This window comes from Syngnathoides biaculeatus, chromosome 22 (assembly GCF_019802595.1).
Source record: "Syngnathoides biaculeatus isolate LvHL_M chromosome 22, ASM1980259v1, whole genome shotgun sequence".
NCBI classification, from domain to species: Eukaryota; Metazoa; Chordata; class Actinopteri; order Syngnathiformes; family Syngnathidae; genus Syngnathoides; species Syngnathoides biaculeatus.
The window spans coordinates 5204250-5225989 of record NC_084661.1 but is presented as its reverse complement, the minus strand read 5'-3'; the positions used below and the strand labels follow the sequence as shown (position 1 = coordinate 5225989).

Below are 21740 nucleotides of genomic sequence, written 5' to 3'. Positions count from 1 at the left end.
TGATTTAGGGGGTTGTTGTCGCACACGGCTGATTGAGAGCCGCCGCCTTCGCTGGTGAAGTGACGCAGCAGCTCGACGCCGTCTGACGCCCAGATCGACATATTTCGTATGCGGATCTTTTGTTACGTTATGAGAGATGATTACGTGGTCTGAGGCAAGCTATTTTTTTTTTAGTGGCTGTATGCACACCTACCTGTCATTTGGAGTCCACAAAGCTCTCATTCTCTGCACCCATGCAATCCATTTTTCACGACGAACCGGGTCTCTTGCAGACTTATGAAGGGTAAATCCATCCTCCCGAGTGTTCAAGCAATGTCCAGCAATGCAACCAGCCGGGATTTTGGCTAACACTAAGTAAGGAACAACGAGCTACCTTCCCGTCGGTAAAACTAATGGAAACAAACGAGTCCACTTGAGGGTCTGTCCTTTACGTCACTTCCTGCTACTTCTCAAAAACAAATCCCTCGAGAGGATTTTCATGGCGGGAGTTACAAAAAGCTGTATCTGTCAAAAACATGTTTTGTGGTGAAAAAACGCATGGGTTCATGTCGGCTGCCGTTTTTTCATTAATAACATACTAAAAATCATGCATTTCATGACAGTGGCACTTTAATTGTACTCTAAATTGCCCCTAGGTATGATTGTGAGTGCAACTGTTTGTCTCTATGTACCCTGCGATTGCCTGGCAACCAGTCCAGGGTGTATTCTGCCTCCTGCTCGTTGACAGCTGAGATAGGCTACAGCACTCCTCGTGAACCTTGTGAGGATAAGCGGTGAAGAAAATGGATGGATGGATGAACGTTTACTCTTAGCTACAATGAACACGGTCCGGCAAAACTTGAGTGAAAATTGTACTGTGAACCAATCACTTTTTCTGGTGTTTCCTTCATGATATCCAACAATAGCTGAGTGGTTTAGTAGGGTTCAGTATTCTCCTGTTAATTACTATTCCTCCTTATTTTGTGATCAAAAAACTGAGTTGTAGCTTATTCGCTGTGACGAAGGCAATGATGAGTGATGTTAAGTGGCATCATATTGCCACACGAGCAGCAAGTAACTAGCCACTTGCAACCAAGAAGGTGCCTGACAGATTGAACAGTTTCTTAACACAGAGAAAAATTCAACAAATTTGAGGGTGATTGGTTGGTAGAATCCAAAACTCAGGTCAGTCAATCAATTGCTGTGGTTCCAAGGGTGTGTTAGCTCTTTGTTCGCGAACTAGCAAACTTAATGTGAACCTAACTCAGATTTCATCTCATCATCTCCAAAATGTGGAGTATTTTTTACTTTATTGTAATCACTGCACAGAACAAAACATGGCCAAATATGAACATTTGGCACCTTTGGAGAACTGTGGCTTTGATCTTAAAGAAAGAAAGAAACAAAGAAAGAGAAAGAAAGAGTAGAAAACAAAAATACACACAAATCTGTATATTTGCAGACAGATTCCGAAAACATATATGTTTTGGTAATTGAAGACTGTTTATTGATGAAAACTTGTGTGAAGGGTTATTTGATTATAATATGCCCCTGCGATGGAATGCCAACTCGTCCAGAGCATACCCACACCTCTCGCCCAAAGTCTTTGGTATAGGCTCCAATGAAGCCATGAATAAATGCAAATGTCTATAAAGTGTCCTATTTTCGGTTAGGGTTATCAGGGGTGATCAGCTTGGAGCACCAGCCTTTATTCCCTGCATGATCCAAGGCGTCATTCCTGTCGGTCACAAGAATTTTCTTGCGCTGGCGCAAAATGTCTCTTATCTGGTACATCCCGCTGGCCCGCCCCCTTCTTCAATCTGAGGAAGGGACGTTCACCTCAAACCATTGACGTCCACGACAGGATGCCAATCCTCATTGCAGTTATCCAGAAATTTGACAATCACATATGAACTGCACAAGACCCTCCTCCACCCATCCCTATTAAAAAACATAATTGACATCTTTAGATGGAGTTGGCATGAAATTAATGGATTAATGAAGTCGGGATGGCATTGGCAGGGTATGAGTCAATGAGGGATAGAGATGGAAATGTGGTGACTGGTCCCACGAATGTGCTTGATGGATGGAAAGAATACTTTAAAGAGTCGCTGAAATAGGAAAAGAAGAGAAGAATGAGTAGAAAAAGCAAGAGTGCTGGATGAGGACGTTGCAAAAATTAGTCAGGGAGAAGCTAAAAAAGGCAGAGAGGATGAAAAACGGAAAGACAGTTGGTCCTGATGACATATCTGTGGAGATATGGAAGCTCAGAGTTTTTGAAGTTTAATTAAGAGCATTCTAGTGAGTGAGAAGATACCAGAGGATTGGAGGAAAAGTGTCCTGAAATCCATTTTTAATAACAAGGGTGATGTGCAGAGCTGGGGGAAATATAGAGGAATAATGTTGATGAGCCAAACAATGAGGTTGTGGGAAAGAGTAGTGGAGGGTATAATCAAGACAGAACTGAGCTTTTGCGAACAATAGTGTGGTTTCATGCCAAGAAAGAGTTCCACCGATTTTTTATTTGCCTTGAGGATGTTAATGAAAAAGTACATTAGTACAAGTACAGGGGGCTTCAGGACTATGGAGTAGTGAGCACAGATATGAGCTGTTCGGTCCCTGCATGTGTCAGAGTTTGGTCCGCATTGCCGGCAGTAAGTCGAACTTGTTTCCGATGAGAGTTGAACTCCGCCAAGGCTGCCATTTTTCACTGATTCTGTTCATAACTTTTATGGACAGGATCTCTGGCCGTAGCCGAGGGAGAGAGCAGGTCAGGTTTGGTGGCTTCAGTATCGCATCTCTGCTTTTTGCAGATGATATGGTTCTGTTGCCTTCATCAAACTTTGATTTCCAACGATCACTGGAGTGGTTCACAGCCAAGTGTAAAGAGGCTGGGATGAGAACAAGCACCTCCAAATCTGAGACCATGGTCCCCAGTCGGACAAGGGTTGCATGCTCACTCCAGGAAGGGGATGAGATCCTGCCTCAAATGGAGGAGTTCAAGTATCTCACAGTCTTGTTCATGTATAAGGGATAAATGCAACGGGAGATCGACAGGCATATAGATGCGGTGTCTCCAGCGATACAGATTTTGAATCAGTCCGTTGTAGTAAAGAAGGAGCTAAGTCAAAATGTAACGCTCTCAATTTACTGGTCAATCTACGTTACTACCCTCACCTACTGTCACAAGATGTTGTTCATGACCGAAAGAACAAGATCCCGGATAAAAGCGGACGGAATGAGTTTCGTCTGTAGGGTGTCCAGGCTCTACGTTAGAGAGAGAGAAGCCCCGTCATCCGGAAGGGACTCAAGAGTCCCACTCTGCATTGAGAAGAGCCAGATCAGGGGGTTGGGGGATCTGATACGGATGCGTACCGGGCGCCTCCCTGGTGAGGTGTTCTGGGCACTCCAACCGGAAAGAGACCCCGGGGACGACCCAGGACAAGGTGAACACATCAAGATCCCCCAAGATCCCTGCTAAAGCTACTACCCCAAGGACCTGACCCAGATAAGCGGTTGAAAATGGATGTAGGGCGTAACCAGAGACGAACTGCCTCCTGCATACAGACATCTGGACTAACAGAAACAATGTGACAATAGTACAGGACATACACTGTGCAGTGAAAAAGTTTTTGCCCTCCTCCGGATTTATTTTTTTTTTTTGCATATCTATCACACACAAACGTTTCAAATCATCAAACATATTTCAATATCTCTCAGAGACAACCTACAGAAATAGAAAATGCAGTTTTCAAATGACAATTTGATTTATTGAAAAAAAAAAAACACAACCCTCTGTGAAAATGTAATTGCTCCCATCTGGTTAAATCGCAATATGACGAACCACAAATTTGGGAAAGGTTAAAACACAATGTGACGAACCACAAATTTGGGAAAGTGGAGTTAAATTTCACAAGCCATACGCAAACCTGATAACTACCAAATTTGTGAATCAATTCACTATCTGTCAGAGAACGTGAAGTATGCTACAAGAAGACAACCAGTGCATCATGCCCCGATTAAAAAAGGGTTCACAAGCAAAATCCCCTGCTGCCAGCAAAGAATATAAATCTGCATCTCAGATTTGCCAAAAAACATCTTACATCTATCTGGTGTAAAAGAAACAGAAACACAAAAAACAGAAAAATGGAGGGGATAAGCAGCACTGTAGGAGGGCAGGAGGCATGGCGGCGCAGCTGTAAATTAGCCTGGAATGATTTTTGCAGATGACATTTTAATCTCAAATCAAAGCAGGGAGCTGGTGGAGGAACAGTTAGAAAGGTGGAGAAATGCACTGGAAAGGATAGGAATGAAGATTACCTGAAGTAAGAATATATATCCAATCATGAGAGGGGTGGTGGGGAAGACTGAGGGGAAAAGATAGCAAGGACTTCAAATACTTGGTCTCAACAGTCCAGAGAAAAACTGAGTGATCGGTGAGCATCTGCTTAGCACAACTGGTTCATAGTTCTGAGGACCAATGTTCAAATTCTACCCCGGCCTGTGTGGAGTTTGCATTTTCTCCCCATGCCCATGTGGATTTTTTCCAGGTACTCCAGTTTCCTCCCACATTCCAAAAAAACATGCATGACAGATTGATTTTAGACTAAATTGTCTGGAGCTGTGGATCTGGGTGCAAATGGTTGGTTGGATATATTTGCCCTGCGATTGGCTGGTGACCAATTCAGGGTGTACCCTGGCTCTCGTCTGAAGATAGGTGGAACAGTCTCGAGCATGCCCGCGACCATAGTGAGGAAAAGTGGAGTAGAACAAGGATGGATGGCCAATTTCAGATTGAAGAATATCAACTGAGGCAATGGATCCAGAGGCTGTGAACACATTTTGGAGACACTTTAGAGGAAGAACAATGAAGTTTCTTTCACAGTACCTGAGGGAGTTGTGGCTTTCCACCATGATTTTGCCAAATTCTTGGAAGGAACCATTTTTGAAGGATTCAGCTGCTTTGAGAGTCCTGCAGATTTCTCCAATCACATGACTTGCTCTACGATAGGTCACATCATCTAGTTGAGCCCTTGACTCTTGAGATGGAGAGAGAGAATATAATGTTAGCTTGTTGCAATGCCAGGCAGGAACTGGGAATACGAATAATGTTGAACAGTAAGAGTATGTGGACACCCTGCTATAATGAAAATCCTCCCACTTGGAAATCATGGAAGGGTCTGAAATTTTCATCGTAGGTCCATGTCCACTGTGAGAATCTAAAAACAAAAAATACAAAAATCATAATGTATGATTTTTTTCACAATTTATTTGTGTGATACAGCTGTAAATAAGTATTTGAACACCTGAAAAAACCAATGTTAATATTTGGTGGAGTAGCCTTTGTTTGCAATTACGAGGTCAAACATTTCCTGTAGTTGTTCACCAGGTTTGCACACACTGCAAGAGGGATTTTGGCCCACTCCTCCACACAGATATTCTCGAGATCAGACAGTTTTCTGGGCTGTCGCTGAGAAACACGGAGTCTCAGCTCCCTCCAAAGATTTTCTATTGGGTTTAGGTCTAGAGACTGGCAAGGCCACGCCAGAACCTTGATATGCTTCTTACAGAGCCACCCGTTGGTTTTCCTGGCTGTCCGCTTCGGGTCATTGTCATGTTGAAAGACCCAGCCACGACTCATCTTCAATGCATTGATGAGGGGAAAGAGGTTGTTCGCCAAAATCTCACAATACATGGCCGCAGTCATCCTCTCCTTAATACAGTGCAGTCGTGCTGTCCCATGTGAAGAAAAACGCCCCCATGCTTCACAGTAGGGATGGTGTTCTTGGGATCGAACTCATCATTCGTCTTACTCCAAACACAGTTGGGGGAATTATCACCAAAAGGTTTCATTTTGGTCTCATCTAACCACAAAACTTTCTCCTCTGTATCATCCAAATGGTCATTGGCAAACTTAAGACAGGCCTTGACATGTGCTGGTTTAAAGTGGGACTGTCATCCCTATAAACATTTAAAATGGATATTGTAATGAAAAATACATATAACAGTATTCATTTCAATGTCTATACGAAAAAATAAATGTGAGCGGATCGTGAGTCATCCATACGCAAAGTTGTGCAATTGAGTGTCCCTCGACATCCAAGTCGCCATATTAGTCCTGTCCTCGACGTCATCGTCACATCCGCCGTTGAAAACCCGCAGTGCCTACAACTATGGAAGCCGAACAACAGAGATATTCGGATTTTTCCGACGCCCCTTCTGACACTGAAGCTCTTTTCGAAAACGACAACACCACACAACCGAGTGAAGTTACCGGGACAATATTACACTGTTGTTTTGAGCCCTCAGGCAATATTACACTATTGTTTTGAGCCATATTCAGATGATATGCGATCAGGGCCAAACCGCATCCCGTCCGATCCACTTCCGCGGCGGAGATGAGCCATGGCGGCTCATCGCAGCCAGCCCGTGTGGCTTATGACGGAGCCAAGCGGTGCTGCTTTAGGGGGGTGTTCACAGTCGAGCCGGGGTGCTATATGTGCGCACACGACTGAGTAACACATTCTCGGCTGGGTTCTTCAGAGCCGCCCCTGATGCGCAGCCTTCGCAGAAGCTGTGACCGCCAAACGTGGCGCGTCAGCCAGTGTGGCTGATTTTTGAGCCGAGGCGTGCTGCTTTTAGAGGGTTGTTCACAGCCACCGCAGTTTGCGATGAACACTATCGAGACGAGGCTGAGTGAGACATTGTTGGCTGGGCGACGCCCACATCAACATTTCATACGCCGATCTTTTGTTACGTTATGAGACAGACCGATTACGTGGTCCGCCCCAAACTATTATTTTTTTTAGTAGCTTTATACACACCTACCTGTTATTTGGAACCCACTTAACTTTTGTCCTCTGCACCCGTGAAATCCATTTTTCACAACAAACAGGATCTCTTTCAAACTTATGAAGGGAAATTCCATTCTCCCGAGTGTTCAAGCAATGTGTCCAGCAATGCAATGAGCCAGCATTTTGGCTAACACGAAGCAACAACAAGCTACCTTACCGGAGGTAAAACTAATGGAAACAAACGAGTCCACTAGGGGGTGCCGCTATCCTTTACGTCACTTCCTGCTTCTTCTCAAAAACAAATTCCTCAAGAGGATTTTCATGGCGGGAGTTACAAAATGCTGTATACGTCAAAATCATGTTTTGTGGTGAAAAAACACATGGGACCATATTGGCTGTGGGTTTTTCATTAATAATATACCAAAAATCATCCATTTCATAACAGTCCCACTTTAAGCAGGGGAACCTTCCATGCCATGCATGATGTCAAAACATGACATCTTAGTGTATTACCAACAGTCACCTTGGAAACGGTGGTCCCAGCTCTTTTCAGGTCATTGACCAAGTCCGGTTGTGTAGTCCTGGGCTGATTTCCTTACCTTTCTAAGGATCATTGAGAGCCCACGAGGTGATATCTTGCATGGGGCTCCACTCCGATTGAGATTGACGGTCATGTTTAGCTTCTTCCATTTTCCAATGATTGCTCCAACAATGGACGTTTATCACCAAGCTGCTTGGCAAGTTCTCCATAGCCCTTTCCAGCCGTGTGGAGTTGTGCAATTTTGTCTGTGGTGTCTTTGGACAGCTCTTTGGTCTTGGCCTGCATAAAGACAGCTAACGACCTCACACAGGTGCATCAGGATAATACATGGAGTGGAGGTGGACTTTTCAAGGCTGACTAACAGGTCTTTGAGGGTCAGAATTCTAGCTGATAGACAGGTGTTCAAATACTTATTTGCAGCAGTATCACACAAATCGTTAAAAAAAAAAATCATCAATTATCTGTCTCACAGTGCACATGCACCTACGATGAAAATTTCAGACCCTTTAGGATTTCTCAGTGGGAGAACTTGTAATATAGCTGGGTGTTCCAAGACTTATTTTCTTCACTGTAAGTACGGCATCCAGGAAAGGAATTTTGAGGGACAGATGGTGGTGGACTTTGCAAAAAGGATGTAAATGGCAGTAGTGAACACTTTTTTTCACCTAGGAGAGCGGATGTAGAAACACCCAGGTGGATTATATTTTGTCCAGACAATGTAATCTGAAGGAGGTTACTGAATGTAAGGTATTGGTAGGGGAGAGTGTAGCTCAACAGCATAGGATGGTGGTATGCGGGATGACTCAGGTGGTGGGTAGGAAGATTAAAGGTCAAGTGTCATTCCAATATACATTTTAAAATAAATATTGTAATGAAAAATACATATTACATTATTCACTTCAAAAAACAAATATGAGCGGAGAGCACATCATCGATGTGCAAAGTTGCGGAAATGTCATTCGACGACATCCAAGTGGTCACCATATTGGTTGCATCCCCTGTCCGTGATGTCACCCGGACATTCGCCATTGAAAACACGCAGTGGACCCTGCTATGGGAGACGACCACGCCCCTTCTGACACGGAAGCTCTTTTCGAAGAAGAGAACATCACACAACCGAGTGAAGTTAACGGGGCAATATTACCCTATTGTTTCGAGCAGTATTCAGATGATATGCGATTACGGACAAACCGCTTCTGCGTCTGATCAACTTCTGCGGCGGAGATGAGCCATCCGTGGGAACTATAGAGGAATAAAGTCGATGAGCCCCACAATGAAGTTATGGGAAAGAGTAGTGGAGGCTAGACTCAGGACAGAAGTTAGTATCTGCGAGCAACAGTATGGTTTCATGCCTAGAAAGAGTACCACAGATGCATTGTTTGCCTTGAGGATGCTCGTGGAAATGTACAGGGAAGTTCAGAAGGAGCTACATTGTGTCTTTGTGGATCTAGAGAAAGCGTATGACAGATTACCAAGAGAGGAACTGTGGTACTGCATGGGTAAGTCTGGTGTGGCAGAGACATGTATGATGGCAGCAGAACAATGGTGAGGTGTGCCGCAGGTGTGACAGAAGAATTTAAGGTGGATCTGGGACTGCATCAAGGATCAGCTATGAGCCCCTTCCTGTTTGCTGTGGTAATGGAGAGGCTGAGAGATGAAGTTAGACTGGAATCCTCTTAGACTATGATCTTCGCAGATGATAGAGATATGCAGTGAAAGCAGGGAACAGATGGAGGACCAATTAGAAAGACGCAGGCATCCACTGGAAAGGAGAGGAATGAAGATTAGCCAAAGATGATTTGGAGACAAGGTTCGAGAGAGCAGACTTTGATGGTTTGGAGATGTCCAGATGCAAGAGAATGAGTATATTGGTAGAAGGGTGCTGGGGATGGAGCTGCCAAGCAAAAGAGTAAGAGGAAGACTTTCGAGAAGGTGGATGGATGTTCTGAGAGAAGACATGAGGAGAGTTGATGTTGGAGAGGAGGATGCAGGACATGTGCTTCGAATGAAAAAGATGACACGCTGTGGCGACCCCTAACGGGACAAGCCGAAAGGAAAAGAATAAGAAAGTGACTTTAGGCTGCTCTTCAAACAACAAAAGATCAACAAATCCCGGGCCTAGACCTTGTGTCCCCATTGTGCCTCAAAGTCTGCGCAGACCAACTTGCTCCTGTCTTCACAAAGATCTTCAACAGGTCCCGAGAACTGTGTGAAGTACCACCCTGCTTCAAATGCTCCACCATCCACACTTGAAAAAAGGAGCAGTCTCAGGTCTTAATGACTACAGGCTTGTTGCATTGACGTCTGTGGTCATGAAGTCCTTTGAACGCCTTTTGCTGGACCACCTCAAGAGCGTCACAGGTTCCCAGTTGGACCATCTGCAGTTTGCCTTTCGAGCTAACATGTCTACAGATGATGCCATCACTTTGGGTCTGCACTTCATCCTTGAACATCTCAAAATCTAGGGAACCTATGCAAGGATACTGTTTGTGGACTTCAGCTGTGCGTTGAACACCATCATCCCTGAACTCCTCTCCTTCAAATTTCTCCATTGCAGCGTCTTGCCTGCCATCTCCCAGTGGACCTACAACTTCCTGACGGGCAGGACATGGCAGCTTAGGCTGGGGAACGTCACCCCATCCACGCGCACTGTTAGCACCAGGGCACCCCAAGGTTGTTCTCTCCACTCCACTCTTCTCCCACTACACAAACGACTGCGCCTCGAGGCACCCGACTGTTAAACTCCTGAAGTTTGCAGATGACACCACAGTCATCGGTCAAAGACGGCGACGAGTCTGCAAATCGACAGGAAGAGTGTGTGTGTGTGTGTGTGTGTGTGTGTGTGTGTGTGTGGTTAGGGTGTTGACACACTCTTAACTGCTCTAAATGAAGAATACTGCATGTTGCATATCTGCGATTCTGAGAATGAATCGTTCCTATTCATTGAATGTCTCTTGTTCTTTGTTTTTAGTTTGCTTGTTCTTTGTTCTGAATCTCGTACCAGGGTGCCACCGACTGCCAGAAATTTCTTGTGTGTTGTTACATACTCGGCCAATAAAGCTGATTCTGATAGCTAGACCAACGGCAACCCACAGTGTTGAAAGAGGCGTATCAGACCAAAACAAAAAAAATTGTCTGGAGCTGCATAAAAATTAAAAGCCTTATATAAGTTTGATGATGAAGGCAATACATGCTCTAAGTGTCTATATCAGACCGGTATTCAAATTATATGAGCATTCATGATTAACTGTTTATTTTTCCTCCAGCGGATCCTGGAGAGAATGACGGGTGACTACTTTGCTGCACGATGGTGTTCTAAGTTTAACTTCCATAACTAATGTGTTATGTTTTGTTGCATTGATGAAATTATCCATCCATCCATCCATCCATCCATCCATCCATTTCATGAGCCGCTTATCCTCACAAAGGTGGTGGAAGTGCAGGACCCAGTCCCAGCTGTCATCAGCAGGAGGCAGGGTACACCCTGAACTGGTTGCCACCCAATCGCAGGCCACATGGAGACAGACAAATCGCACTTACAATCACACTTAGGAGCAATTGTTCTTATAGCTGTCAAGAAGAGCATTCCATGTTTCAAACAAGTTTCTCAGGGGTTCTGAGGCTTTCAGTTTGTGGCCATTTGGGGGGACAGCAAATGTAGCATCCCTTCTCTGGAAATGTCTTTCCACATTACTCTTTGTTCTATGACAACTTGGCAAACCATGCGCATTGGCAATGAAAGAATTTTTGAATCCTCTGTTCTCCTCAGTATTCTTTCCCTTTTTCATTTTGCGATTCATGGCCCATCATGCCACATCGAGCACAAAGACGCACGTCACAGCCTGTGACACAAATCTTCGTTGACAGAAATGTTGAAATGATATATTTACTCTACACATTTTTACAGCATTTGAAATGTTAATGTTAATGTTTGTGTCATGTACCTCCTCCTACAGAAACCATATTAAAACTACCCAATTATTTGTATCCCCCATCACACTCTTTCCATAGATTTTTGAAAAGCTACATGGAGCCACTAGGGCGGCGCTAAAGAGCCACATGTGGGTCGAGAGCCACAGGTTGCCGATACCTGATCTAGACCGTCTCACCATTGTCTGCTATGGTTTTAACCTCCAGTCCCCTTGTCTACTCTATGTCTGTCCCCTTAAACGCTTTTCTATTAGGCTGTATTTTCAACAAACATCAGAATGAATGAATAAATGAACGTACGTCCGTACGAACAAACAAACACATAAAACAAATAAGGCAGCACAGTGGAAGAGCAGGAAATGTTGGCCTCACAGTTCTGAGGACCTGGGTTTCATCCCGGCCCTCCCTGTGTGGAGTTTGCATGTTCTCCCCGTGCCTGCATGGGTTTTCTCCAGGCTATCTGGTTTTCTCCCGCATCCCAAAAACATGCATTCATTGGCAGTGATGGGAATAACGGCGTTAAAATAAACAGCGCAACTAACACGGTTACTTTTCAGTAACGGGTTATCTAACTAATTACTCTATCAGTATAACGCCGTTACCATTATCAACACCCGTTACAGCACGTTACTGAAGCTGCCCAATAAAAAACATGAAAGCTGTCATTCGACTTTGCGCACACAGATGCGGGACTCAGGCGCAAGTGTGTGTTTTGTCATGTGCTTGTGAGTGTTGCAGAGTGACAGGGGAGGGGAGAGGAAGGTGAGATAATCGCCTAAGCAATGATGATTGGCTAAGGGGACTTGTGCAGACTCTGGTGGGAAGACGGTGTTGAGATGCAAGTTAAAAATGTGCATGTCAAGTGTGGGGAAGCTGGTCTTCACACCAAAGAGGAACAGACGTCAAGTTTAAGAAGCTGCTTCTCCTACAATACAACCACTGGTTTAAGGCCTAAAATGTTGAGATGACTGGGTTGGGGGGGGGTCAATGTTTGGAGAAAGGAATCCATGTATGTTAAGTGTTGGATTTAAGAAATCCATTAACATTTTAGCCTCAGAGTACAGAGGTCCAGGGTTCGATCTCAGCCCCACTTGTATGGAGTTTGCATGTTCTCCCCATGACTTTGTGGATTGCTCTGAGCACTCTGGTTTCCTCCCACATCCCAAAAACATACATTAATTAGACACTTTAAATTGCCCCTAGGTGTGATTGTGAGTGCGACTGTTTCTGTCTCCATGTGCCCTGTGAATGGCTGGCAAACAGTTCAGGGTGTACCCTGGCTCCTGCCTGTTGACAAATGGGATAGGCTCCAGCACTCCCGTGACCCTTGTGAGGATAAGCGGTGAAGAAAGATAGATAGATAGATAGATAGATAGATAGATAGATAGATAGATAGATAGATAGATAGATAGATAGATAGATAGATAGATAGATAGATAGATAGATAGATAGATAGATAGATAGATAGATAGATAGATAAAGCAAGCCCAGGGAGTATTTCAAACGGCACTGTTGCACAGCAAAACTGTTACAGCACCACCATTCTGCAAGCCTATGCAGCCTAACAAGATAGTTTGGAAAAAAAACAAATAAAAAGGTAGAGAAAGGGAAGGTGGGTCTCAGCATTTGAGATATTTTTAAACTGATGAAAAGGTGAGTTCGAAAAAGCGGCTCCTGTTAAAACACTAGAAATTGAGTTGACCAAATTGGTTCAACTAATATTTTTGCATTTTCATATACAGTAAACAAAACAATTGTCATTGATAGTGTAGCACAGGGGTCAGGAACCCATGGCTCGCAAGCCATACCTGGCTCTTTTGGTGGTTCCTTAAGGCTCGTGAAGGCCTCATAACGACATACTGTACATGTGATTTCTGCCGCGCGGGCAATGCAAATGACGCAGAGGTTTGTCCTAGTGGGGATGCCGTAGTCCACAGGCTTCGGGTCGAACGCCGATCGTGTCGGAACAACTAATTATGGAAACGCTTTTGACAAAGGTTGCACAAAGAAAAAAACATGAGTACCACCGAAGTTTTCAACAAGAATGGACAGCTTTTATGGAGAGGGAGGGTTCTGCTGTGTGTCTACATTCACAGATGGAGAGTATGCAAAAGCATCTGTCCTCGATGTTGCCAATAAACATTTTGCCAACTTTGCATAAAAACAAGCTACTCAAACGAATAAAAGACATGCCTTTTTCGGCAAGAACGATTCACTATCGTACCATCATGATGGCAAATCAAATTGAATTACGTTCACAATAAAAGGACGGAAGTCTCAATGCCTGCATGAAGCTTAATCTAATGATGTATGACGCACCAGAGGTCCCATTAATTCTCAGTACTTTTGTCATTGTTGGTTAGCAACATCATTACAATGTTATTTAAAAGAATTCATACTTATTGTACTCCAAAAGTGTTTGCTGTCAATATGTGGCCTGCGATTGTCTGGTGACTTGTTCAGGAAGTAGTCCATCTTTTGCCCGAAGTTGGCTTGGATTGGTTGCAGCACTCCTGAAACCCTTGTGAGGATAAGCAGCTTGGAAAATGGAGTGGAATATAAACAGTCCTGGAGCTAGAATTCGCAAAGTACATTTGACAAACCATTCAAAAAAATCTTTCAGAAGGATATAAGGAATGGGAGATAAGCAGACTCAGAGAACTGCACAAAAAATGATGATGGCTTGACTAAGTACAGTAAGAAAGAGCTGACAAGAATAGTTTGCAATATGATGATAAATTGTAGTTCGCACCTTCCAGATCATTCACGGTTGCATCTCTTAGACTGGGTTTCCCCAAGATGGAAGCAGCTTTCTCGCACTGTCCTCGTCTCAAGGCATACTCACTACTTGCCAAAGAATGTTTTACATTGGAGTTGGTGATGAGAAAGACGAGGCCTGGATCTGATAACGGGACAGGAATGGACTCCAGAGACCTGCAGCAAAGGACATTGCATCCATTAAAGGGTGACTTGCAACATGGACTAAATGGTGACTTTTTCTTTAACTTTAACCATGAGTAGCTAAGTAATATCGTAAAAAAAAAAAAAAAAAAAAGTGGTAATTGTCAAATAATAAGTTCAAGGAAGTTTTGGGGCATCAGTTAGGTTCTGGAAAAGTAGCAAGGAGTAAGAGTGAATGTTGTTCGCTTCAGGACGTTTGACACTTCTACAAAATAATTACACCTTTCTAATGTTGAAATTCATCACAGCTTCGCTTTAGTTCACAAAAAAATATTAGCTCAAAGCTAACACAAAGAATGAAAATTGACCATTGACAATTTCCATTGGACTGATATCTCTTAAAATAATGAATAGTGGTACACAAATATATCAAATACACAAATGTTTAAAATACAATACTATTGGCCATAAATTCTTCAAACTCTGTGAAAAACTATTTTAAGAATATTCGATCATGACTTCTACTTTCTTTGAAAGTGCATGTGCGTCATTCTGTGGACCATACTGCCCCACAGAAGTCAAGACGTACACTGCAGGAACAGTGATGCCCACAAGGTAAATACTGAGACAGTTAAACACCTCGAGCCTCTCTAAGTGAGGAAACTAACTTGCACCCAAACCTGCTAAGAAAAGCGAATTTATCGATATTTTCATTATCACAGTGTCTTTCCAACTTTTTGGAGCATGATCCCTTTTTTTGGAGAGTGGGCGTGGGGTGGAGGGCTAGCACTAATAATTGTAAAAGCGGGGGTAGGTGATGGAGCTGGAAATTGGTGGGTGTGATGCTGTGCCACCACTAGGGGGCCGTCCAGTTTGAAAACCACTGACACACAGAGCATGGGTGAGTGAAAGAATGATGGCTTGCCTATGACATCGACACCTGGCACGCTGCCAGCCCACGCATCCAGAAAAGCAAAGCAAATTTATTTGGATCGCACATTTCATCAACAAAGTAACTCAATGCGCGTTACATGATTAAAAGCATTCTAATACATTCATCCATCCATCCATTCATTTTCCAAGGCAATGATGCTCACATGGTTCGCGAGAATGCTGGAGCCTATCCCAGCTGTCATTGGGCAGGGTACACCCTGAACTGTTTGTGAGCCAATGGCAGGGCAACAGTCAACAGCAAGACAGACAACGGTCGCACTCACAATCACATCAATGGACAATTTAGAGTGTCCAATAGTACATGTTTTTGGAATGCGGGAGGAAACCGGAGGGCCTGGAGAAAACCCATGCAGGCAGAGGGAGCACATCCAAACTCCACACAGGCTGGGCTGAGAGTGAACCTTGGTTCTCAGAAATGTGAGGCCAACGCTTTACAGCTGCACCACTGTGCTGCCCATTCAAAGACAAAATATTTGAAAAAGTACAATTAAAACAGCTTTAAGTGCAAGAAACAAGAGATATTAATGAAAAGTGGAAGTACTCCAAAACAGAAAAAGAAAAAAAACCTGGATTTGAAAACACTCATAAATGCAGCCCTATGGGGGCACAAGCTAGTGCATTCTGTAGGACGGTCCCAACCCCGGTTAAACGGAGAGGGTTGCTTCAGGAAGGGCATCCACCTTAAACCTTTGCCAAACAAATGTGAGCGTTCCTCTAAAGAATCCTATACCGGATTGATCGTGGCCTGGCTTAACAATGCCTGCCCTGGCACCGTTAACCTGTAGGGCGTTGGTGGAAATTCAGCTACTGTGGGTAAAAAACAAAGAAGAGGAGGAAAGCAGATTTGTCGACAGAAGAAAAGGAATCCGCAGAGCCTGCAATTGAGTGGAGGGACTTTGAATGTCGGCACGGTGACTCAGCTGTAAAGTGTTCGATTCCAGCCCCACCTGTGTGGAGTTTGCATGTTCTCCCCTTGACTGTGTGGGTTGCTCCGAGCACACTGGTTTCCTCCCACATCCCACAAACAGGCAACATTAATTGGACACTCTAAATTGCCCATTGATGTGGTTGTGAGTGTGGATCTTTGTCTCGATATGCCCTGCGATTGGCCAGCAACCAGTTCAGGATGTACCCTGCCTCCTGCCCATTGACATCTGGGATAGGCTCCAGCACTCCTGTGATCCTAGTGAGAATAAATGGATGGATGGATGGATGGATGGATGGTTCGATGTACTTTGAATGTTGGGACTATGATAGGAAAAGCTCAGGAGTTTGTTGACATGGTGATAAGGAGAAATGTTGATAAATTGAAGAAAAGTATTTGAAGACCCTGCTATATTGCAAGTTCTCCCACTTAGAAATCATGGAGGGGTCTGAAATTTTCATCGTAGGTGCATGTCCACTGTGAGTGAGATAATCTAAAAAGAAAAATCCAGAAATCACAATGTATGAGGTTTTAACGATTTGTGTGATACAGCTGCAAATAAGTATTTGAGCACCTTGGAAAAACAATGCTAATATTTGGTACAGTCACCTTTGTTTGCAAGTACAGAGGTCAAATGTTTCCTGTCGTTGTTCACTCGATTTGCACACACTGCAGGAGGGATTTTGGCCCACTCCTCCACACAGATCTTCTCTAGATCAGACGGGTTTCTGGGCTGTCGGTGAGAAACACAGTGTCATGGTCCTGCCGGTCCCAGCCCGGGCTGTGCAGGTCCCCAACACACCTCCATTGATTAGGAGGCGCACACCTGCGCTTCATCGGTGATAATGAACCCTAGTATATATAGGACCCAGCGGACGGTCTGGCTTTGCCAGATCGTTGCCATCCATGCCTCATTCCCACACTTCCTTGTTCCTGAATCCCGGTATATCGACCTCGGCCTGGTCCTCCGAAACCCAGTAAGCTTAACCTCCTTGATACTGCTGCTCTCTCTGACTGACCTCCTGGCTTACGACCTTGGAACGAATAAAGACCTTCCTTTAACAGCCTCCCTGCCTACAGAGTAGTGCATTTGGATCCACACTAGAGTTCTGGTTATGACACACGGAGTTTCAGCTTTCTCCAAAGATTTTCTATTGGGTTTAGTTCTGGAGACTGGCTGGGCCACGCCATAACCTTGATATACTCTTCTTACAGAGCCGCTCCTTGGTTTTCCTGGCTGTCTACTTCGGGTCATTGTCATGTTGAAAGACCCAGCCACAACCCATCTTCAATGCTTTGACTGGGGGAAAGAGGGTGTTGCGGGGGAACGACATACAGCCTGTCATTGGGGCAGACTGCGAGAGTCCTTTAGCCCATCTTTGACCGAGGTTTCAATTCTGCAGGTGAATAGTGAGATGAAACAAGCTCCGGGGAGGATAGGCGCGGTGTCGGACTCAGTTCTTTCCCTATCATGCACACGCAATTGCGCATCGGGTTTCCTGTTCTTTGTCCCCGGCCAATTGTCGTCACAAAACGAAACAGTGTAAAAAATGTGCTCACCTCGCTTGCTTGGTGTTAAGCCTTTTGGCTAACCTAATATATTCTAAATTTTTGTGGTCTGTTAATACCAAGAACGGGACCTGCGTCCCCTCTAACCAATATCTCCATTCCGACATAGCCATCTTGACTGCTAGAAGTTTGCGGTTTCCAATGTCATAATTTCATTCTGCTGGCGTTAGTTTGTTAGATAAGAATGCGTAGGGGTGTAATTTTCCGTCCTTGGGACTTATCTGTGAGAGTACAGCCCCTATCCCTGAATCTCACGCATTAACCTCGACGACAAACTGCCGATCTGGCTCAGGCAAGGTGAGGAATGGAGCTGAGGTAAAGCTGGCCTTAAGTTTCCGGTAAGATGCCTGGCAGGCCAGGTTCCAAACGAAGGAACTGTCAGGTGAGGTTAGTGTATGCAGTAGGGGCCCAACAGTACTAAAGCTTCAAATAAATTTGCGGTAAAAGTTGACAAACCCAATAAACCGGCAAAACGCCATCCTTGGGCCTGCAGGGCGTCGCTCACCCAATCTGAGTCGGCTGGGTCCATGTGCTGGCCAGATTGTTTTGTCATGACCAGAACACGAGTCTGAACCCAAATTGGATGACTCACGAGACCAGGTACAGTTCGGGATGCATCTTTATTAAGTCCAACGTCGAAACACAGGCAGGCAGTCCAAAGAAGCAGCAGTATCAGAATCAATAGGCGTAAAGGCAGCAGGGTCGTTAACGAGGCAGGGTTTAGTACACAGGGCATCAAAAACAAGGACATGGAGTTGCAGGAACGTGAGATGAAGTACAAAGATCTGGCAAGAAACAGACTGCACGTGTGGCAATATATAGGGAACATAATTATCGGGACGAGATACAAGTGAGCGCATCTGCTCATCGGAGTGGGTTCGCGCCGGGTCGAGGACAGGCACACCCATAACATATTTAAAGATATTTTAATTTTGGCTGGAGTAAGAGTGGTGAAGGGGTTGTGTTGTGTTGCCGAGCGAAGCCGGCCGACGTGCATCATTTGTTGATGTGCTGGCACAACCAAACAAAGGTGGGCCAATGTGTGTTTTTATGTTAATTCCATTTTTTAGCTCTTCTTAATTACTGCATTGTCCAGTCAGCGAATAATGGTGAGGAATATGGAAGGAAGTGGCTTTCTTTTAGCTTTTTACTTTAGCTCTTAGTCCACACTGACAAAGGCAGTTTTACATCCAACTGCCCAACCTCCACTTGCGTCTCTATCGGCTTACGCTGCGAATCCGCTGCTTTGTTGGTCACTGGATCTTGAAGAGCACTTTACTCCAATGGTTCTCATCAAGGTCGCAGTTTAAAACTTGGTCATGAATTCAGCAAATACTGGCAATCATAAGGTAATTTCCTGTGGATATTGACTATTTCTGGTGTCCCGGGTGAAGAATTTTGGTAAAAATATGATTGTTACAAGCCTATAAAACAGCAGACGCCACTGCTCATCCCTTGGCACATAATGCAGCTCTACTTATCTGTCCAGTTTATCACATCCACTTCAATATCAGTCTAATAATTATTGTGCTTCTGCCATTAAATCTTCTATTCCTGTATGATGTGGAATAAATTGGCCAGTACAACTATGGACTGTATTTTCCGGGCAACAGAGGAAGCCATGCCTGTTTTTCTATTTTTTTTTTTTTCCATATACAAGCCATCATACGCCGCGGATATACACTAAACGTACTGGTACATTGTGAAACACTTTGTAAATATTTATTTTCCATACCTTGTTTCCAAACAGTGACTGTAACATGGCAGTAAAACAGCTCAAACATAAAAGAAAAGTGATTTTTTTTTATTCCTCCTTCTCTTGTTCATTGTAATCGCAAAAGTCATTGTCTTCATTATCGGAGTTGAAGAGCCGCAGAAAGCGAAAGAAAGGAAATACCCTTTTAGTCTTTTTGTGGCTCGTAATGTCATTTTCATCTCGAGTTACCACTGAAGATGCTCTGTTCTCCTCACGTAGCAATCCAGACTTTGAATCCTTTGGTGATGGTTGATTCTTTCACACTCCTCTATGTTTTTAAGATATGCTGGCAAACCACAGAAAAGGATGACCTTCACATGTGGCTAGTCTTTGTTAATTATATTAAAAATCCATCTATTTGCATTCATGTGTGCCATGCTGCGTTTTATTATCAGTGCTTTCCTTTCTTTCTTCTTCTACGCACAACTGAGGTAGACTCTTCTATGTGTGCACAAGATAAATTCTAGGCGCGCTTGAGGGAACGTCTTCTTCTTCTACACATTGGAGGCATCTGTGCATGCTCAAACCCGAGTGCATTATAGAGAACAGCCATGGTTTATACATTACATTGGAACTAATTTTTAGGTTAGTGTAGGAAAATAGATAGACCGGTAAATTGAGAGCTTGCCTCCTTCTTTACCACAACAGACAGATACAAAATCTGTATCACTGCAGATGCTGCACCAATCCACCTGTTGAGATCCCACTGCATTCTTCCCTCACTGGTGAACAAGACCCCAAGATACTTGAACTCCTCCATTTGGGGCATGATCTCAACCCTGACCTGCATAGAGCACACCACCCTTTTCTAATTGAAGACCTTTTCTGAAAGGAGGTGCTGATTCTATTCCCAGCTGCTCTACACTCGGCTGCGAACTGCTCCTTTGAGAGTTGGAGGTCACGGCTTGATGAAGCCAACATAACTACATCATTTGCAAAAAGCAGGGATGCAATACCGAGGCCACCAAACTGGACCTCCTCTATGCCTCGATGGTTTGTGTGGAAGTCTCACCTGTGCAACAGTAGAAGCCTGTGCAATTAAAGTCAAAGTTTTGTTTTTGTTTTATTCATGTTTGTATTCTTTTCATCTTGGTGTAGCACATCACAATGGTGTATCTTTGTCAGAACATTCTATTAAATCTCAAGGAACACAATTTTGCAGGTGACAAATGATCAGCCCTAGATGAGTTTGCGTTCTGAGTTCACATTTTTCCTCCTCCAAAATATACCATACCTGCAGTCAATCAGCAAAGCATGCCCCTCCATCCCGAGAACTGACACAAGCTGATCCATAATGCCACACGGCACACCAGCATGAGTGTGTTCCGCTTGCTGACATGCAATTGCTTTGGCTACTTTGTCACCATCATCTATTGAGAAACAAAAGCAAAGCAAAACCAAGTAAATAACAAATGAAAACACAACATGTAGAGAATTGAGAACAGTAACACGAATTTAAGTCTCAGATTTCCCTTTAGAATGAGCTATTGGACATCAGTTGCTCACACCAGTGATACTACAGTATAGAGTGTATTGGTTTTGGATCAAAGCATAATTAATTTTGGAAAAGAATACACCAGAAGCAAAAACCTGGGTTCACTGCCGGTTACGTTCCAAGTTTGTTTAACATTACTATCAAACTATTTTGTCTCATAAAGGGGCACCATGTCTCTCTTTATAACTGTGTAAAGTTTAGGAAAAGCAACAAAAAAAACCTTGATCAGTGTACGTTTTTTTAGAAGGCTTCCACATGAATGGAATATGAGCTCTTGATTACAGCAGTTCCATTATTAAATTCAAACACACAAAAGATGAAGTGGATTTTATAAAAAATGTAATTAAATCCAAAACAGAAACAACAGGGAAGACATTGCAGAGGGGTGAACTATGGAAAGAAAATAATAAGAGCAATAGAAAAGGAAAATAGGCATACAGAAAGAAAAATACTTCATGTGTAGCTGGACGAAACTTGCGTGAAGAGGTTACAGTGTGTTGATCTAGTACAAGGTTGGAACATCTGTGAAGCTGGTACTTTTCCCCAAAATTATTAGTAGGCTTTAGAGGATCAAGATACTTAGGGCTGATCACCTATCACCATCACCAAGTTTAAACAAAATGATTACTGATCTGACCACAAGATGAAGCGATGAGTATTTAAATTACCTTCTCATTTACTGTACTTAATTGTGTACTTAATTGCTATTGCAAATCTACTTTTTGTGACATTTTTGTTTGTTGGTGTGCTGTGAGATTTTTCAATTGTAAAGTATGTGCCTTGGTTCCATAAAGGTTGAAAATCACTGCTCTGGTCAGATGACGTATTCTAATCAGTCAGGGCAAACAAAGACTAAATAAAACATGACAGAAATAATGGGTGCTAAATTTCTGTAA

General features: G+C 43.7%; 1 protein-coding gene across 21 annotated transcripts in view; it reads right to left on the bottom strand.

Moving 5' to 3' along the window:
* The window catches only part of galk1 (galactokinase 1), a 70590-nt gene that overhangs the window by 23584 nt on the left and 25266 nt on the right, over positions 1-21740 (bottom strand). For 13 of the 21 annotated variants that reach the window (XM_061810213.1, XM_061810212.1, XM_061810216.1 and 10 more), the window contains 3 exons: positions 20584-20719; positions 13997-14178; positions 4868-5198 (listed from right to left, as the gene is read on the bottom strand). In XM_061810213.1, the coding sequence (XP_061666197.1) occupies positions 4868-5198; positions 13997-14178; positions 20584-20719 (649 nt within the window). Of the gene's footprint in view, positions 1-4867; positions 5199-13052; positions 13230-13643; positions 13819-13996; positions 14179-20583; positions 20720-21740 lie in introns of those variants that run through there. The other 8 variants (XM_061810218.1, XM_061810219.1, XR_009793589.1 and 5 more) reach the window with 7 other exon arrangements.